This window comes from Callorhinchus milii, unplaced genomic scaffold (genome assembly GCF_018977255.1).
Source record: "Callorhinchus milii isolate IMCB2004 unplaced genomic scaffold, IMCB_Cmil_1.0 Scaffold13, whole genome shotgun sequence".
Taxonomy (NCBI): Eukaryota; Metazoa; Chordata; class Chondrichthyes; order Chimaeriformes; family Callorhinchidae; genus Callorhinchus; species Callorhinchus milii.
In genome coordinates, this window is record NW_024704754.1 from 17,384,801 (window position 1) to 17,400,710 (window position 15,910).

Below are 15,910 nucleotides of genomic sequence, written 5' to 3' on the forward strand. Positions count from 1 at the left end.
CTCTCTTTGTTTCTCCGCTCCCTCCCCCACCCCTCCCCTCCATCTGCACCCCGCCCTAAGGAATCGGACGCTGTCGATCTGTACTTCCACGACGACGATGATGAAGAGGAGGACTACGAGTCTCGCTCCTGGAGACCCTGATGGGGATTTGGACGTTGCACTCGGATCATTATAAACTTTGTGCAGTTTTTTTTTTGTGCGTGCGTGTTAATATTTACTGATTTTACAGAAACATTTTTATTGTAATTTAAAAAAAAATGGGTTTTGTGACTTTTTTCGGGACGAGATACATAAAAAAAAAAGCTTAACCATCAACATTTTTCTCTCGATGTTTTTTTTTTAAAACTTGCTCTCTCTCGAAGGAGGTAAATCATAGATTGTTCCGGTGGGGGTCGGGGGTGGGGGGGTGGGGGGGAATGAGGCAAGTAGGAAGTTGGGGGAATAATCAAATGCACATTCCGTTTGTTGCAGAGGTTCTTGTATGAATGTATATTAAAATTGTGTACATACCTTGTCTTTTTTCTGATCAAAAGAACATTTAAGCCTGTAAGTAAAATTTGATAAGTGTTTCTTCTTTTTTTTTTTAAACACACTATTGAAACGCCAGAGTAAATCAGACCTAGAGAGAGATTGGTTTGATAGAAAATATTGTGAGGATGCTTCGTGTGCGTGCGTGCGTGTGCGTGAGTGTGTCAGGAAAGAGCGTCGATAATTGGAAGGGCAACATGATGGGTTATTTTGTGAGGGACCTCTCTCACACATGATTTTGTGTTTGACTTTTTTTCCCCCTCCATTTCTCTCTTTTTTTTGTTTGGGTGGGGGCCGCCGGGTGTCTGACACCGGCGGAAACCCATCACCATCCTTAAGAGTACCCAAACTAAGAATTCCCTGCATCCCACCTACGCATGGAAATCCCGGCGAGAGATTGTTGGAATGGAACGCGCTCTCTCTCTCTCTCTCTCTCTCTCCCTCTCCCTCCCTCCCTCTGGAGGGACACATCAATACCAATCCTGGTATTAAGCGCAGTTTGGCAAGAGCTGAGGCTTTGGGACCCCAGAGTGTACGTTGGGGGTAACTGCTGGAGTCTGACCAGCTTTCGGCGGTATATTGGGAGGGATGTGGAGGCAAGAAGCAGAAGGTGGCAACCTTTCAGTCAACAGGAAAGCAGCACGACAGAGGTGAACCAGCAAACGCACACTATTTCTCTTGATTGAAATAATCTTGAGCTTGGAGGAGCTGCGAGCTGTCAGCATTTACCAAAGCAAAATGATTTGAACGCTGGATTTTTGCCTTAATCTGAACTGCAGTCGTACTCACCCAAGTAAATTGACGCCGAACACAATACTCTTTTGCCCCACTCCAGTGTTAAGATCATCGCTTTGACTGAGACGGTGCAGTCACGTTTAACCCCAGTCTTTCTCCAAGACCCCGACTCAATCTTGCTGGGGGACTGGGAGGGGTTGGTAGGAGTGCTTTCTTCTCACCCGCCCCCCCCCCCCCCCCAACAAAATAACACTACTCGGACCTTTTTATTTTACCAGGAGGTATTGATGATGTGGGTAAAAGGTCTGTTAAGTAGTCAAAACACCTCGATTAGAGTTCGAAGGTGCAACTCGTGTTATCCCGTAACAGGAGACACAGCGATGGACGCAAGTTGTTGAGAGGACACAAGTTACAGCCAAGTGAGTTACGAGAGACCTTCAGGTTATTGTAATTGTACCTGAGATGCCATAATTTTCAGCCCTGGTGCGTGTGTGTGTATGAGTGCGAGTGTGTTTGAGTGCAAAAAAATGTGAGTGCACAGGTTTTTTTTTGACAATTTGTTTCAGATGGTAAATGGCTAAATGTGCAGTTGGAGCATTTTGGTGTTTTATGGTTTAAAAAAAAAGACGACCAGTTTTTTTTTTAACCGTACCATGATGGTCTGTCACAATCCACAGTTTAATATTAATGTAACTGCGATTTGCAGTTCGATAAATAATTGCAGAGGGGAGAAAAAAAAAATCATTTTATTACTCGCATCTCCTGACGGTACTGTTTGCTTTGTGGATTCAGATGTCCTTTTACATTCATTTGTGAACATTGTGAACATTATTTGTGAACCTTATTGAGGACGTGTCTTGCAGTTGTGATTGGGTACTGCGTTTCGCCCTCAAAATACGCAGTCACTCCACTTTATGATATATTCTGTGAAGCGCTTTTGAGACGTCTCAACGTCGCGATAAGGCGCAATATCAAATGCAAAGGATTATTATTGTTGTGCCCTCCCATCTTCAACTCTTATCGCTGCTTGCTTTTTTTTTTGTTTCTCTGTAAATATACCACAACATTGAAACGCAACCTTCCTCTCCTTCCCTATGACAACTGAAATGGTTTGACTCCGTTACAGAGAGTTGTTCGAGTCCAGACTGAAAGTGGGGTAGGCTTGAAGCGGGGTGGGAGGGGGTGGGGTGGGGGGTGGGGGGAGAGGAGTTGAGAAAGGTTCAAGAAAATAGCCTCCAGGATAACCGAGGGAAAATAAATCGATTTAACAAATTAAAAAAAGGATGTGAAATGCGACTGGGTGGGTGGTCGCGGTTTTCGAAGGGGCGTAAAATTTGCCCTTCGCTGCATAAGATGCCTCTCCCGCTCCCTCTGGTTTGGGTGTTGGGGGGCAAGGGAGAGGGGTTGCGTAGGCTGTCTTATGAAAACACCTTTTTTTTTTTCTTTTCGTCAGCAAATACGTGTCCAATAGAGTTCATCCAGAATTGCGGTTAGGTAGAACGCGTACGTACTTTTAAGTTGTGTGTTTTTTTTTTGCTAAAATCTGAATTCAGTGCAAGTTCCTTGTACGTTTCCCTAAGATGTTCCTTTCTTCATCAGGCGATGTTGCTGAATTTGTAAAACTGTTCTACATTTTTGGATTTTTTGTCTTCATTTCTGTTATACAAATCAACTGTATCTGAATTTCTCACAGAGACGTGTTGAAATAAAGTCCCTCGGTGGAATGGTTTTGCAAGACATCAAACGTTTTAGAAAAAAAATTCAAAAAACACCGATGTATCGAGGAGAGCGATTAAAAATGGGGGGGAGGGCGGGGGGGGGGGGAAAGGATGACGAAAAAAAAAAGATTAATCTTAAAAATAAAAGAACCATTCCAAAAAAAAAACAAAACAAGTTCCCCAAAAGGGCTATAACCACTTGAACTAACTAACTAACGAGCGTCTGTGCATTTTTATTTCGTTGCTTTGTCCGAAGGAAATTTTTCCGTCCGCTCATTTATTTTATTTTTTATCGCGTCGACGCGGAGAGCGAAGGGTAAAAATGTTCTTTTTGTTTGTGGCGAGACGGACGTGAAAAAAAAGCCGAAGGTGATCCGTTTGGTTTCTGTTTGGTCCATAGATTATTTTTGGTGTGAGGTGAAGGGTGTCGAGGGATGTGCGGAGCAAAGGCACAGGTACATGAAGTTCGGGTACAGATCTGATCATGTCATTCCAGCCATAGCCACTAGAGAGAGGCACAACTCTACCAAAAAACGAAGCATTTTAAGTTAAAAGCTACGAAAATAATGAACCTTCTTCGAGCGTCAAAGCGTGAGGACCCCGAACCACAGCACAGCACAGGAAACTCTAACCGCGGCCGACGTGTAATATCATCGGTCCTTCTATGTCCTTTTTTTCTGATCGCCAGTGAAAGGTATTTGTAGGCGCGCGGTCACACCGCTTCGCAATAAATCCTGTGAAGCGCTTCGAAGACGTCTCGGTGACGCAATACGATGCCACATCGCGCGCAAGGATGATGAGATTATTACGATCAGTCCGGTGTACAAAACCTTTTTTTTTTTAAGTGCCTTTTAAACGCGCTTATTTTCAATGAAGTGCTGGCGTCTTATTTTTCAGGGGGAGGTTTGTTCGGTGGAGTTTGGGAACACTTCCACGTTGTCTGCATTTCCCCCCCCCGTCGGGAATAGCGTCGAGAGCTGTCGGCAACTCATTTCATTTGCGTCCTTCACGAGTCACAAGAGCCTGTTGTTCTGTGATCTCCTTTCCTTGTCTCTTCGTCCCTTGGGAGTCAAAACCAATATATCTTTGAAGCCGGTATATTACCATAGGATCATAGGCACCGAACACGTTTTTATTTATGTTAATCGGCAGATTACACGTTTGTAAAGCAATATCCTCTCGGACTGGCGTGATCGAATCGTAATGTACATTTGGAAGAATTGATACATTTTAAATCGAGATGATAGCACCAGCGTTAATGTTTATTTAATTTTTAATCAGCCCCTTTCCCTGATCTGATGAGTTCTCCACATATTCAAACTGCATTTCAATATGTTACGATATGTAATCCCCGACATCAATATATTTCTGATGTTTACTTGGGCTGTGTATTAAATTGAAGTCTTTCAACCAATAATTCAGAATGCAGACAAATTGACATCTAATCTGGCATTATTTCCTGTGGAATTTTTGCTGCCGCGTTTCAATATACCTTGTCCGTTTCTGTCAGTTCCCAGATGGGTGATGACTCACAATAAACCTTATGGGAGGGAGAAATACCAGCTGGGTTTGGATTTATTCTGTTTTCTTAGCATTTGGCCCACAAAATAGACGGTCAATTCACTTTGCAGTACATTCCGTGAAGCGCTTTGAGACGTCTCGAAGACGTGATAAGGCGCCGTGTCAAATGCAAGGCTTATTATTTCCAAAGCTTTGGGCAAATTTGGGGCAAATTCTTAAATAAAAGACTTGATTATCGAAAACATTTTTTTCTCGACAACCTCGCGAAAATCGGCTGCCGCGCGCGGCCACAGAACACACAGTCGCTCCGCTTCGCGGCGAATCCCGTGAAGTGGTTTGAGAGGTCCCTCCCGACGTGGAATGTGAGACTTGTGGATGACGGAAAACTGATGCGCCCACAAGGGCAGCGCTCAGCCACAGTCATGAGCAGCACCAGCTCAGGAAGTGAGTGTTACTCTGAACGCAGAGGTCGTCACTGGGCAATATGAGTGAGGGGAGCTCTGCTGTTATTTGCTTCTATTTACGAGTCAGTGACGTTCAAGACAGTAGAACGAGGGCCTGCAGGTTTAGAGTTGCAGAGGACATTTCAGGACAGATACCACGTATTTCTTTAGCTAATGGGTGATTAACGACTGGCGAGCACGGTTAACCAGGGAGGGTGGTGGTTGAGGCCAGGGTTGAGACTCATTTAAACAAACCGCTTGATGGCTGTGATGGCCGGTGAGGTGGGTGTTCTGGAGCGATGAGGTTAGATGGGTCAAAGTGGACTTTTCCGCCCCGACCCAAACCCGTCTTTGATGAGGTGAAGAGTAAAACCGCGTGGTTTAAATAAAAATAAAGAACAGAAAGCAGAAAGGGTCGGCAGGTTGAACGGAGACCTCTGACAAGAGTCTCTTTTAAAATAGTAAAAATAGTGAACATTTCTTTGTGTGTTTTCTCTCTCTCTCTCTCTCTCTCTCTCTCTTCACTCGAGCCTCCCTTGTTCTGATTTACCCAGCGTTCGGCCCCACAACGCCGAGCAACAACATTGGGACTCGCTATTGGTTTGTGACGTTTCAAACCAAGTGGTTTTTGAAACAAAAGTTTGGGTAAACCAGACCGACCAGTCGCTGTCTCCTCCCCGCAGACACACGAGGGCTCAGATTATGGCTTTCGAGATGTAAATAACTCTACAGCCCGACTCCTGCAATCACACAGAGCTTGGTTTTAATTTGCTTAATGAAGAAGATGATCTGCCTGCGTAACCGTAGCTTTGCTGAGGTTCCCATCAATTATTGAGCGAGTGAACCAGGATTGTTCTTCCCATTGTGTAATGGAACAGAGTTTTTTTTTTTAGGCACTTTGAACCCTTTCCCCTCACCTCACTGGAACTTTGGTTATCAGAGGATGAAATGCGATGTTTGTTCGGTTCTCTGTCGAACGTAACCAACATCTGAAAATCTCTCTCTGGTTAGTCTCAAATAATGCTCTCGATCGCTCCCCCTTTGGTGGTGGGCTCGCAGTGTTGCTGGCAGAACCTCTCTCCAACTCGCAGCTCTTGAGAGAGGAGGCGACAAATGATATTAATAATAATCCTTGCATTTCATACGGCGCCTGATGGTGTCCACGCACCTCAACACGTTTTCTATAACGTGTAGTGACCGTGTAACTGTCTAAGCGCTGCTGGACGCTGCCCTGCTTGAAGGACGCTATTTAAATGCAAGTTGCGCATTTATAGGCAAACGCACCAGCCAATTTGCTCACCGCTGTGTGGCATAAACCACGATGAAGTGGAGGACCAATTATATTTTTATCTGGGGAATTGCTAGCCAGGACCCCAGGAGAAACTCTCTTCTCTTTTCAAGTGATGCAGTGCCATGGGATCTTGAACAGGCAGTACGCCTTTTGCCAAAGCAACACTCCCCAACAATGCAAACCCTCGACTGTCCAGCGCCTTGGGACCTTCTCCCGACGTGAAAGGCACCGGCTATATAATTACCATTTGTTGTTGTCGTAGATTAACAGGTCACATTAATCACTCAAAGTCCTGATCTGAAGCTTGAACCCAAATAATTTCCAGCTCAGAAGCAAGAGTTCTATCAAGCGAACTCGGCTGACAGTTGAAAACAACAGCAACAACAACAACAACTTGCATTTATATGGCATTTGTATACATACCTTTCATTCAGGGTAGCGCCTCAGGCACACACACTCATCCAAAAAAAAAACCCCACCTGGTATAAGAGGACATAAAGTGAGTAAAGACATAAGAGGAAAACTATAGGACATGCGATTTTTGGAGGAAACATTGGGTTTCTGTTACCTCACATGTGACTTGTATGTTGGCTATTTTTTAATGGTCAGTCCACACCTATTTGGAGAGGTTATTGGAAGAGAAGTAACGGCAGCAATGAGAAAGGGGGGAGTGACGTCCTTTCAAACCTCTACAAGTGTTATTTGCCAGAAGGGGTTGGTGTGTAAATACCATGTGGGAAAGAATATTGTTTACTATGTGCGTGCGTGCACACCATCTGTCTATTCAACTGATACACCCCAAGGCTTGCCACTTTGGTCCAACCACATTTTCATTTCTTCCTTGTAACTTAGGCAGGTTTCCTTACGCCACACGCCTCTGTTTACCTAGCAGTAGGTAGGAACCCGGTTGTTAGTTAGACGATTGGTAATAATCTCCCCTCCCTTTCCCCCCCTTCAAAAAAAAAACTTATTTTGCTCAATCCACGACTGTTTGTGGGACATTGCTTTGTGCAATTTGTTGGCGTGTTTCGCCCACAGTCAATTAACTTTACAGTATATACTGTGAAGGCGCTATGAGTCATCTCAATGACGTGATAAGGCGCTAAATCAAAAGCAGGGATTATTATTATTATTATTGTTACACGTATATGTTGTGAGGGCGCTTTGAGGTTTACTCATTTTCATTCTGCTTCTACCTCTCTGTGTAACCGATTTCATGTGGGCGCGGAGTGGAGATCAATTATGCATGCGGATGTGAGAATGAACGTCCAAAGGCAAGTGACATGACACCTCTCTCTCACTCTGTGATCCAGTCAGACTGAAGGCCAGATGGGTTTCTGGGTCCCAGTCATTGTTGGTCTCGGAGTCGACAGCCTCCTCTCAAGGTGTAACGCCAACACCAGAAGCCAACTTCATCAATATTTCACAGCCTTAATTAAAATGTGATACGGTTGGGTTTGAGAGCAGGAAGATTCTACAGATGAATTAGTAGCTGATTTTTTTTCCAGGATTCCTTTTGATTGCCCCACGTCTCCACAATTCTTTGAACGCACTTTTTGTTTCTTTTTTTTTTTTGCTTTATTTCCCCCTCAGATCTCCCATTTATTATCGGAAATTTAAGCGCAAGAAAAGTTGGGTGCAATTATCCAGCAAAGCTGCAACACAGAATGTAATCCTGCTACCTACAAATAATAATAATAATAATAATCCTTGCATTTGATATAGCACCTTATCACATTGATGAGACATCTTGAATCGCTTCACAGAATATACTGTAAAGTGGATTGACTGTATTTTATGTGCAGAATGCGGCAGCCAATTGCACACAGCAGTGTCCCACAAACCGTCATGAATTGAGTGACCAAATCATTATTATTATTTTTTATGTATATATATATATATATATATGTTCGCTGATATTACCAGCCTGTGGTTAAAAAAAACATTAATCTTTGCATTTAATGCCCTGTCACTTTAAAAATGTTGATTTAATATTTAGCTTGCTATGAATAATAATGCCCACAATTTTGCCCACAAAATACAGTCAATTCACTTGACAGTCTATTCTGTGAAGTGCTTTGAGATGTCTCAATAAGGCGTTACATCAAATGCAAGGGCAAAGATTATTAATAACGGCACCTGAGTTAAGGGACGACTTTTTATATTTCGTATTCCAGTTCAGCATGGGCTGGGATCGATTGTATTTAAAAGTTTTCGGGGACAAGGAAACACTTCCCCTACTGCTGAGAAACAGTGAAGCACTATTATTGATGCTTTATCAACGCTTACTCGGGGGGAACCATCTGAAAACGTTGAATAATGGAAAAGCAGGCCGTGGAATTTATACATCTATTAATTACCTCCTTCAGACAAGAGCTGCCTATAAATACTGCGCCATTTCAGATAAAACTTTCATGCAGCTGTTTAGCTCCCCTGAAATATAAATGATTGCGTTAAATTTTTATCATAAAATCAGGACATGCGGATACACGCACAGGACAAGACTCTGATTTGTCGCTCCACCCCTTGATGTGAAGGGTGAGCATGTCCCAAAGCCTCTTTAATGCTTCCTTTTTTTTTTTCCATTTGCTCGTTTTACTGCTGGGCTCGAGCAAGGCTGATGGCTCGCTGCAGTTCTGTCACCACTTGGGGATGTGAGCAAACCATCTCGGCTCATCCAGACGCCACAACGATGACAGGCAAAGCTATGAGATGACTTTCTCTATGGTGCTGAAAGTGGTTTGAGAGCGCACATCTATCTCTCTGTGGCCCTGAACTCATTCGCTCACACAAGGCAAGGATGGCCCTGACTGTCAGACAGACGTACAGACAGACAGACCGCCAGACAGACAGAACTCTGCAACAGTTCATAAAGTTAACACGCTTAAAACTTTTGTTTTGACGTTGCTGTTGGCTCGAATGACTACAGATGAGGTTAAAAGTAAATGTCTTTCAATGGGTCTGTCAGCCCTCGATTCAGTGTTAATTATACTAACAATGATAATAATCCTTGCGTTTGACATAGTGCCTTATCACGGCTTCAAAGCGCTTCACAGAATATGTATTGCAAAGTGCAAATGTCTGTGTATTTTGTGGGCGAAACGTGGCAGCCAATCGCGCACTGTAATGTCCCCACAAACAGTCGTGGATTGAGTGACCAAATTATTATTAGTTGTATTGTGATATATTTACATTATATTATTATTGTTGAGGCAAAACCGAATAAAACATTTCGTGTTTAGAATGAACGGTCCGGAACGGTTTTGAACCTGGATTCCATTTCCAACCACTTTAGAAGTTACCCTTAGATTAAATTTTCTTGCAAACGGTCCGTTTTATACAGTTCAAACTTGCAATGTTAATTTGTCTTGTGTCCAAAGCCTGTATCCCGCTTGCTTTGCAATTCCCATGCTTTGTTTTATGCTTTTTGTGGGGGTATTTACTAACCGACTTCTTGATCGAATAATCTAAAAGTGTATTTTACAAAATGCTCCATCCGGGTGCAATGATTACCATTTGTTAGCAACACATCTAACTATCATGATGATAGGGATAAAGCCACTGACCCCAATGTCAGAATCATCATTACTTATCAATAAACCCTCAACCTGGACTGTTTTGCCAACAAAATATAAAGTCAATTCACTTTACAATATATCCCGTGAAGCAATGTTCCTAAAGACACTGAAAAAGAGGAGATGTATTTATCAGGAAAGAGACAGCATTCAATCCCAGTTTGTAATCTACTTTATTATTTGTCCTGAGAATATAAATGGATGATTACAGTTAGACTGTTGTCCATTATATTGTGTGTAATTTAGTGGATAGGTTCACCGTACGCTGTGCGTATATTACCGCAAAACATTTATCGTCTAAATGATTTAATTATTTGCAGATAAATTGTACATTTATAATTTAAACCCTAATTAAAACGTTGGTTGAATTGAGTCTTTAACTCACTGTGGGGTCAAAGGCCCTTTGAAATGTGTACAGTTAAATCAGGACAACTTCTGTCCCAAACAAGAACACAGATGTTAAATTCCCTTGGGATAGATTTCCATTTTTTTTTAATGAAAAACTTGTTATTTTCTTTGATTTTTTTAAAAAAAAGTCCCCAAAAACGAATGCATTTGAGTGACAAGAGGGACCGTTTGAGCCTTGAAATTTTTCGACCTTTTCTGTGCCATTGCGTTCAATGCAAAAAAAAAGGAAAAAAATAATAATAATTTCTACAGCAATGGATGAGTTGGTTCAGATTAAAATTGCCAATGAAAGGTTTTTTTTTCTTGCTTTAAAGTTATTTTCAGTCAAACTCTGCTTCTAGTAAACTTCTCTCCACCTCTCTCCCTCTCTCTCTCTCTTTCTTTTCTTTCTTTAATAGTATTAACACTTTTTTTTCCAAACCTCTACGGTATTGGTACAGTCCAAACAGAAACTGCCATCAACACCAATGTAAATGGGGAATGAAATCCACACCGAACGAATACATTCGTGTTATACGATAGTGGTCACTGGACCCAAAGTTGTCTCTGTTTTAGATGCAAATACTGTCACATAAGAAACTTTTAACAGTTCCAATTCCATCCAACACCATCCCATGGGCTGGAAATGTGCCTCTGGCCGTCAAAGTTGGTGGAAAATACTAATTTATGTCACATTTCAAGGCAAAAAAAAAAACTAAGGTTATATAACTTGGGTAACTCACACAACTCTCTTTCTCCCTCGTTCCCCTCCTGTGGTGCAATAGTCTTCTTCTTCTTATTCAATGCATTCAATAATTCAATCCATTCTTCTTCTTCTTATTCAATAAATGCAATAATTCAGTACATTCTTCTTCTTCTTCTTCTTCTTCTTATGCAATAAATTCAAGGAAGGACTCCGCTCTTTGCTTCAAAGCCGCTTTGCGTTTGAGGATAAAAAGTTTGCACCACCTCTCACGAGTTTAACACAAAATAATAATCGAAGAGGTTGGAAGGAAAGTACAAAAGGCGTTGGATAGGGATAGACAATAATTATTTATTACCGTTGTTTCTCTGTGTGTTTCTCTGGGAGAGAGAACGTTAAATTCGTGCAGAATTGTGGTAGTTGCTTTTATTTATTTATTCATTTATTTATTTATCCGTTTCTTTCTTTCTCTCTCTCTCTTTCTTTCTTTCTTTCTTTCCTTCTTTCTTTATCTATTTATCTATCTATATTTATTTATCTATTTATTCATTTATTTATCCATTTATTTCTTTCTTTATTTGTCTATTTATCTATTTATTTGTTTATTTAGTGATTTATTGATTTATTTTTCCGGGAGTTTCAAATTAATGAAATAACTGAAGAGTTTTGTTTTGCTGCTGTTGTCGGTTTTGCCTTTTTGTCTAATTCTCCACTTGAAAAATAACCGACAGCGCTTTCCAGACAACGAACGAGTTCATCAGAGATCAGTCGTTGGGTTTAAATAAAATACCTTCAAATCGTTTCTGGATTTAAAGATCGTTCTTATCTTTAAAGGGGTTTGAAATATCTCTGATTGACTGGAATAGGGAGTTATGAGTTACCTTTCGTGTGTGTGTGTGTGTGTGTGTGTGTGAGAGAGAGAGAGTGTGTAGGTGTGTGTGTGTGAGGTGTGTGTGTGTGTGAGGGTGTAGGGGTGTGTGTGTAGGTGTGTGTGGGTGTATAGGTGTGTGTGTGTGAGGGTGTAGGGGTGTGTGTGTAGGTGTGTGTGGGTGTATAGGTGTGTGTGTGTTAGGGTGTAGGGGTGTGTATGAGGTGTGTGTGTGTGAGGGTGTAGGGGTGTGTGTGAGGGTGTAGGGGTGTGTGTGAGGTGTGTGTGTGAGGGTGTAGGGGTGTGTGTGTAGGTGTGTGTGGGTGTATAGGTGTGTGTGTGTGAGGGTGTAGGGGTGTGTGTGTAGGTGTGTGTGGGTGTATAGGTGTGTGTGTGTTAGGGTGTAGGGGTGTGTATGAGGTGTGTGTGTGTGAGGGTGTAGGGGTGTGTGTGAGGGTGTAGGGGTGTGTGTGAGGTGTGTGTGTGAGGGTGTAGGGGTGTGTGTGTAGGTGTGTGTGAGGGTGTAGGGGTGTGTGTGTAGGTGTGTGTGGGTGTATAGGTGTGTGTGTGTGAGGGTGTAGGGGTGTGTGTGTAGGTGTGTGTGGGTGTACGGGTGTGTGTGTGAGGGTGTAGGGGTGTGTGTGAGGTGTGTGTGTGAGGGTGTAGGGGTGTGTGTGTAGGTGTGTGTGGGTGTATAGGTGTGTGTGTGTGTGAGGGTGTAGGGGTGTGAGTGTAGGTGTGTGTGGGTGTATAGGTGTGTGTGTGTGTGTGTGAGGGTGTAGGGGTGTGTATGAGGTGTGTGTGTGTGAGGGTGTAGGGGTGTGTATGAGGTGTGTGTGTGAGGGTGTAGGGGTGTGTATGTGAGGGTGTGTGAGGGTGTAGGGGTGTGTATGTGAGGGTGTGTGAGGGTGTAGGGGTGTGTATGTGAGGGTGTGTGAAGGTGTAGGGGTGTGTATGTGAGGGTGTGTGAGGGTGTAGGGGTGTGTATGTGAGGGTGTGTGAGGGTGTAGGGGTGTGTGTGTAAGTGAGAGGGACTTAAAGCTAAATGAAGTGCAACATTGTGCTGAGTGGCTCTCAACCCTCCAGGTCTGTGTGCAGACTGTCCTGGGCTGTGTGTGTGTGTGTGGGGGGGGGGGGGGGGGTGTTGCTGGTGGGGTGGGGGTTGTGTTTGGGTTCAGATGAGATGATGTGACCCCCCTTAAGGCTATTTTCCCCCCTTTTTTTTTGCTTTGGTCTCACTTGCAGCACGCCTGCGTGATAGCTACAGGGGACGTCCTCTTGTCTGGTAAGATGAGTAAAGGGAAGCAGGTGGATGGTGGAGGGAGGGAGAGAAAAAAAAGAAAGGGGGGGGGGAGGGAGGGAGGGAGAGAGAGATGAGAGAGGCTGGAGTGTGTGTGTCATTGAGCAGAGAAGCCAGGCAAGGCAAGGCAAGGCAAGGCAAAGGCAAGGCAGGGACCTGCATGCCAGGGGGTTGTCTACCTGCAAAGGTGTTCAGAGATGATGGCCATGAATGGCAAGCAGCATTTCAGCATGCACCCAGCTCTCCAGGAGCCCAAGTACCCCCACCTCCAGTCCAGCTCGGATGCCATGAGGAGAGTGTGTCTCCCCAACCCTCCAGTGAGTATTATTGCACAATTACTGGCTTTTAAGTGAGGCAACATTTTTTTTTTTTTTTTTTTGTTTGACAGGCTGCTGCTTAATGTTTTTTTTCAGGCAACCACCACCCCACACACCCACACACACACACACACACCCACACACACACACACACACATCCTCCTTCCCCACCCACCCACCCCAACCTCCACCCCCAGCACAAGAACATTCTCTCTCTCTCTCTCTCCCTGTCTTTCTCTGTCTCTATCTCTCCATCCCTCCCTCCCTCCCTCCCTCCTTCTGATCCACATGCCTATTCAAGCAAAGTCTCTCTCTCTCGCTCTCTCTCTCGCCTTCATATTAATTTTTATGACCTGGGCTTTGAGTGAGTGAGTGATTTTTTTTTTGCAAAATGTTTTTTAATATGGAGTTGACATAATTCCCCACTGAGACCCGCTCCAAATATATGTGTGTGCTTTTTTTTTTCTTTCTTTTTCCCCCCTTTTTTTTTTTGCAGCTGCAAGGCAATATATTCGGGGGCTTCGATGAGAGTCTGTTAGCCCGGGCTGAAGTTCTGACTGGGGTGGACATTGCTGTCCACACCAAGAGCCACTCGTTCAAGCCGGACATTACTTATCACACCATGAGCAGTGTGTCTTGCAACTCTTCCCCAAACACCTCTTCCATCTCTCACCCACCGGTCCTGGGCTCCCACCACCTGCACCAGAACTTGGATGGAGACTTGTTGGACCACATATCTCCAACCCTGACCATCACCGGGATGGGCGGCGCTGATCCATCGTCCATGATCTCCACTCAAGTCCACCCGCACCACCATCACCACCACCACCACCACCTGAACGCCTCCATGGGGCAGCTCCACCAAGCCATCTCCATGGCTCACACTCACCCGCTCTCGGCTCACAACGCCGTGCAGTGCCTGAACGACGTGGAGGCTGACCCCAGAGAGTTGGAAGCGTTTGCGGAGAGGTTCAAGCAGAGGAGGATCAAGCTGGGGGTGACTCAGGCCGACGTGGGCTCGGCTCTGGCCAACCTGAAGATACCAGGCGTGGGCTCCCTCAGCCAGAGCACCATCTGCAGGTTCGAATCCTTGACCCTCTCGCACAACAACATGATCGCCCTCAAGCCCGTGTTGCAGACGTGGCTGGAGGAGGCGGAGAGCGCTTACAGGGAGAAGGTCAACAAGCCCGAGATGTTCAACTCGAACGAGAGGAAGAGGAAGCGCACCTCCATCGCCGCCCCGGAGAAGCGCTCCCTGGAAGCCTACTTCGCCATCCAGCCCAGACCTTCCTCCGAGAAGATCGCGGCCATCGCCGAGAAACTGGACCTGAAAAAAAACGTGGTCCGGGTCTGGTTCTGCAACCAGAGACAGAAGCAAAAGAGGATGAAATATTCGGCCACGCACTAACGAGGGACGTCAAAGGGCTGCATCATTTCTTTCTGAGGGGATGCGATACCTCTTGAGGATCCCTTTTTTTTTAACAAAAAAGGACTTGGGGAGTTTTGCAAAAAATAAAATAAAATAAAATAAAGGCGAAGGTAAGGAAGACCAAGGTCCATCCAATTCGCCCTCCAACCAGTCGCTCCGCAGGTTCGTGTCCCGAACTATACACTGTATTTCCCTGAGATATTGTTTTCTTCGAGAAATCTTATCTCGTTTTTTTTGGAAGGACTGAAGCCATTGGAACCGTTTGAATCCACTCCAGTTAACTTTCTCTCTCTCTCTCTCTCTCTCTTCCCCCAATTCTCAACCAAGGTCCACTCAGAGAGAGGGAGAGAGGGAGAGAGAGAGAGAGAGAGAGAGAGAGAGGTGGGAGGTTTGTGGTGTACATTGGGGGCTGTGGAATTATGTTCCAGGAGTTGGATAATAACACTTCATAGAGAGCAAAATGCACCGTTTTTTTTTTCTTTTTGTGTTGTGTGTTGTCTTTTTGCGCCTTTCCAATTCGCAATTCTCTCTCTCCCTCTCTCCCTCTCTCTCTCTCCCTCTCTCTTACTCTCACTCCACTGCAAAGTCAGTTGAAAACTTAAATAAGGTCTCTGTGGTGTCTATTTTGAATTATCCAACATTAAAATGCTTTGTTTTTCGTTGTTGTTGTTGTTGTTGTTGTTGCTGTTGTTGTTGCGAAAACTACAACCACAACTGTACGCATTGAGCGCCTTGAAATGTGAATTTAAGGCGGATTTTTGGTTTCCTTTAGCAGAGAGAGAGGTTTATTTTAGCTTAGAATAAGCCACACATGTGCTGATTCTTTGCTTCTGCTCCCAATGCCTTGTGAGATGTCTGTCCTGAAACGATGGCACATTTTTAATTAATATTTAATGCTGTTTTATTTATTTCCTGTGTTAATAACGATGTGTTTAAACACACACATATACACACATACACACACATATATACACACACACACACACAGGGAATGGTGTACACTGATAATTGTATCTTAATGTGGATTCAGGACACGTTTTCGATTCATGTATTCGGATAAAGTATTTTTTATTTAAGAGCAAATCTTTCTTTCTC

At 43.9% G+C, this 15,910-nt stretch overlaps 2 protein-coding genes across 6 annotated transcripts in view; both read left to right on the forward strand.

Annotated features, from left to right (window-relative positions):
* rbm27 (RNA binding motif protein 27) overlaps positions 1-283 on the forward strand; it is a 36,495-nt gene extending 36,212 nt beyond the window's left edge. For 4 of the 5 annotated variants that reach the window (XM_042339968.1, XM_042339971.1, XM_042339972.1 and 1 more), the window contains one exon: positions 61-283. In XM_042339968.1, coding sequence (XP_042195902.1) covers positions 61-141 — 81 coding nt within the window. In that variant the 3' untranslated portion in view covers positions 142-283. The remainder of the gene's footprint in view (positions 1-60) is intronic. The other variant, XM_042339969.1, reaches the window with a different exon arrangement.
* A 12,983-nt stretch (positions 284-13,266) lies between these two features.
* Positions 13,267-14,794, forward strand: pou4f3 (POU class 4 homeobox 3). The gene is made up of 2 exons (XM_042340012.1): positions 13,267-13,386; positions 13,883-14,794. The coding sequence occupies exons 1-2, from the start codon at positions 13,267-13,269 to the stop codon at positions 14,792-14,794; spliced, it is 1,032 nt and encodes a 343-aa protein (XP_042195946.1).
* Positions 14,795-15,910: the final 1,116 nt, after the last annotated feature.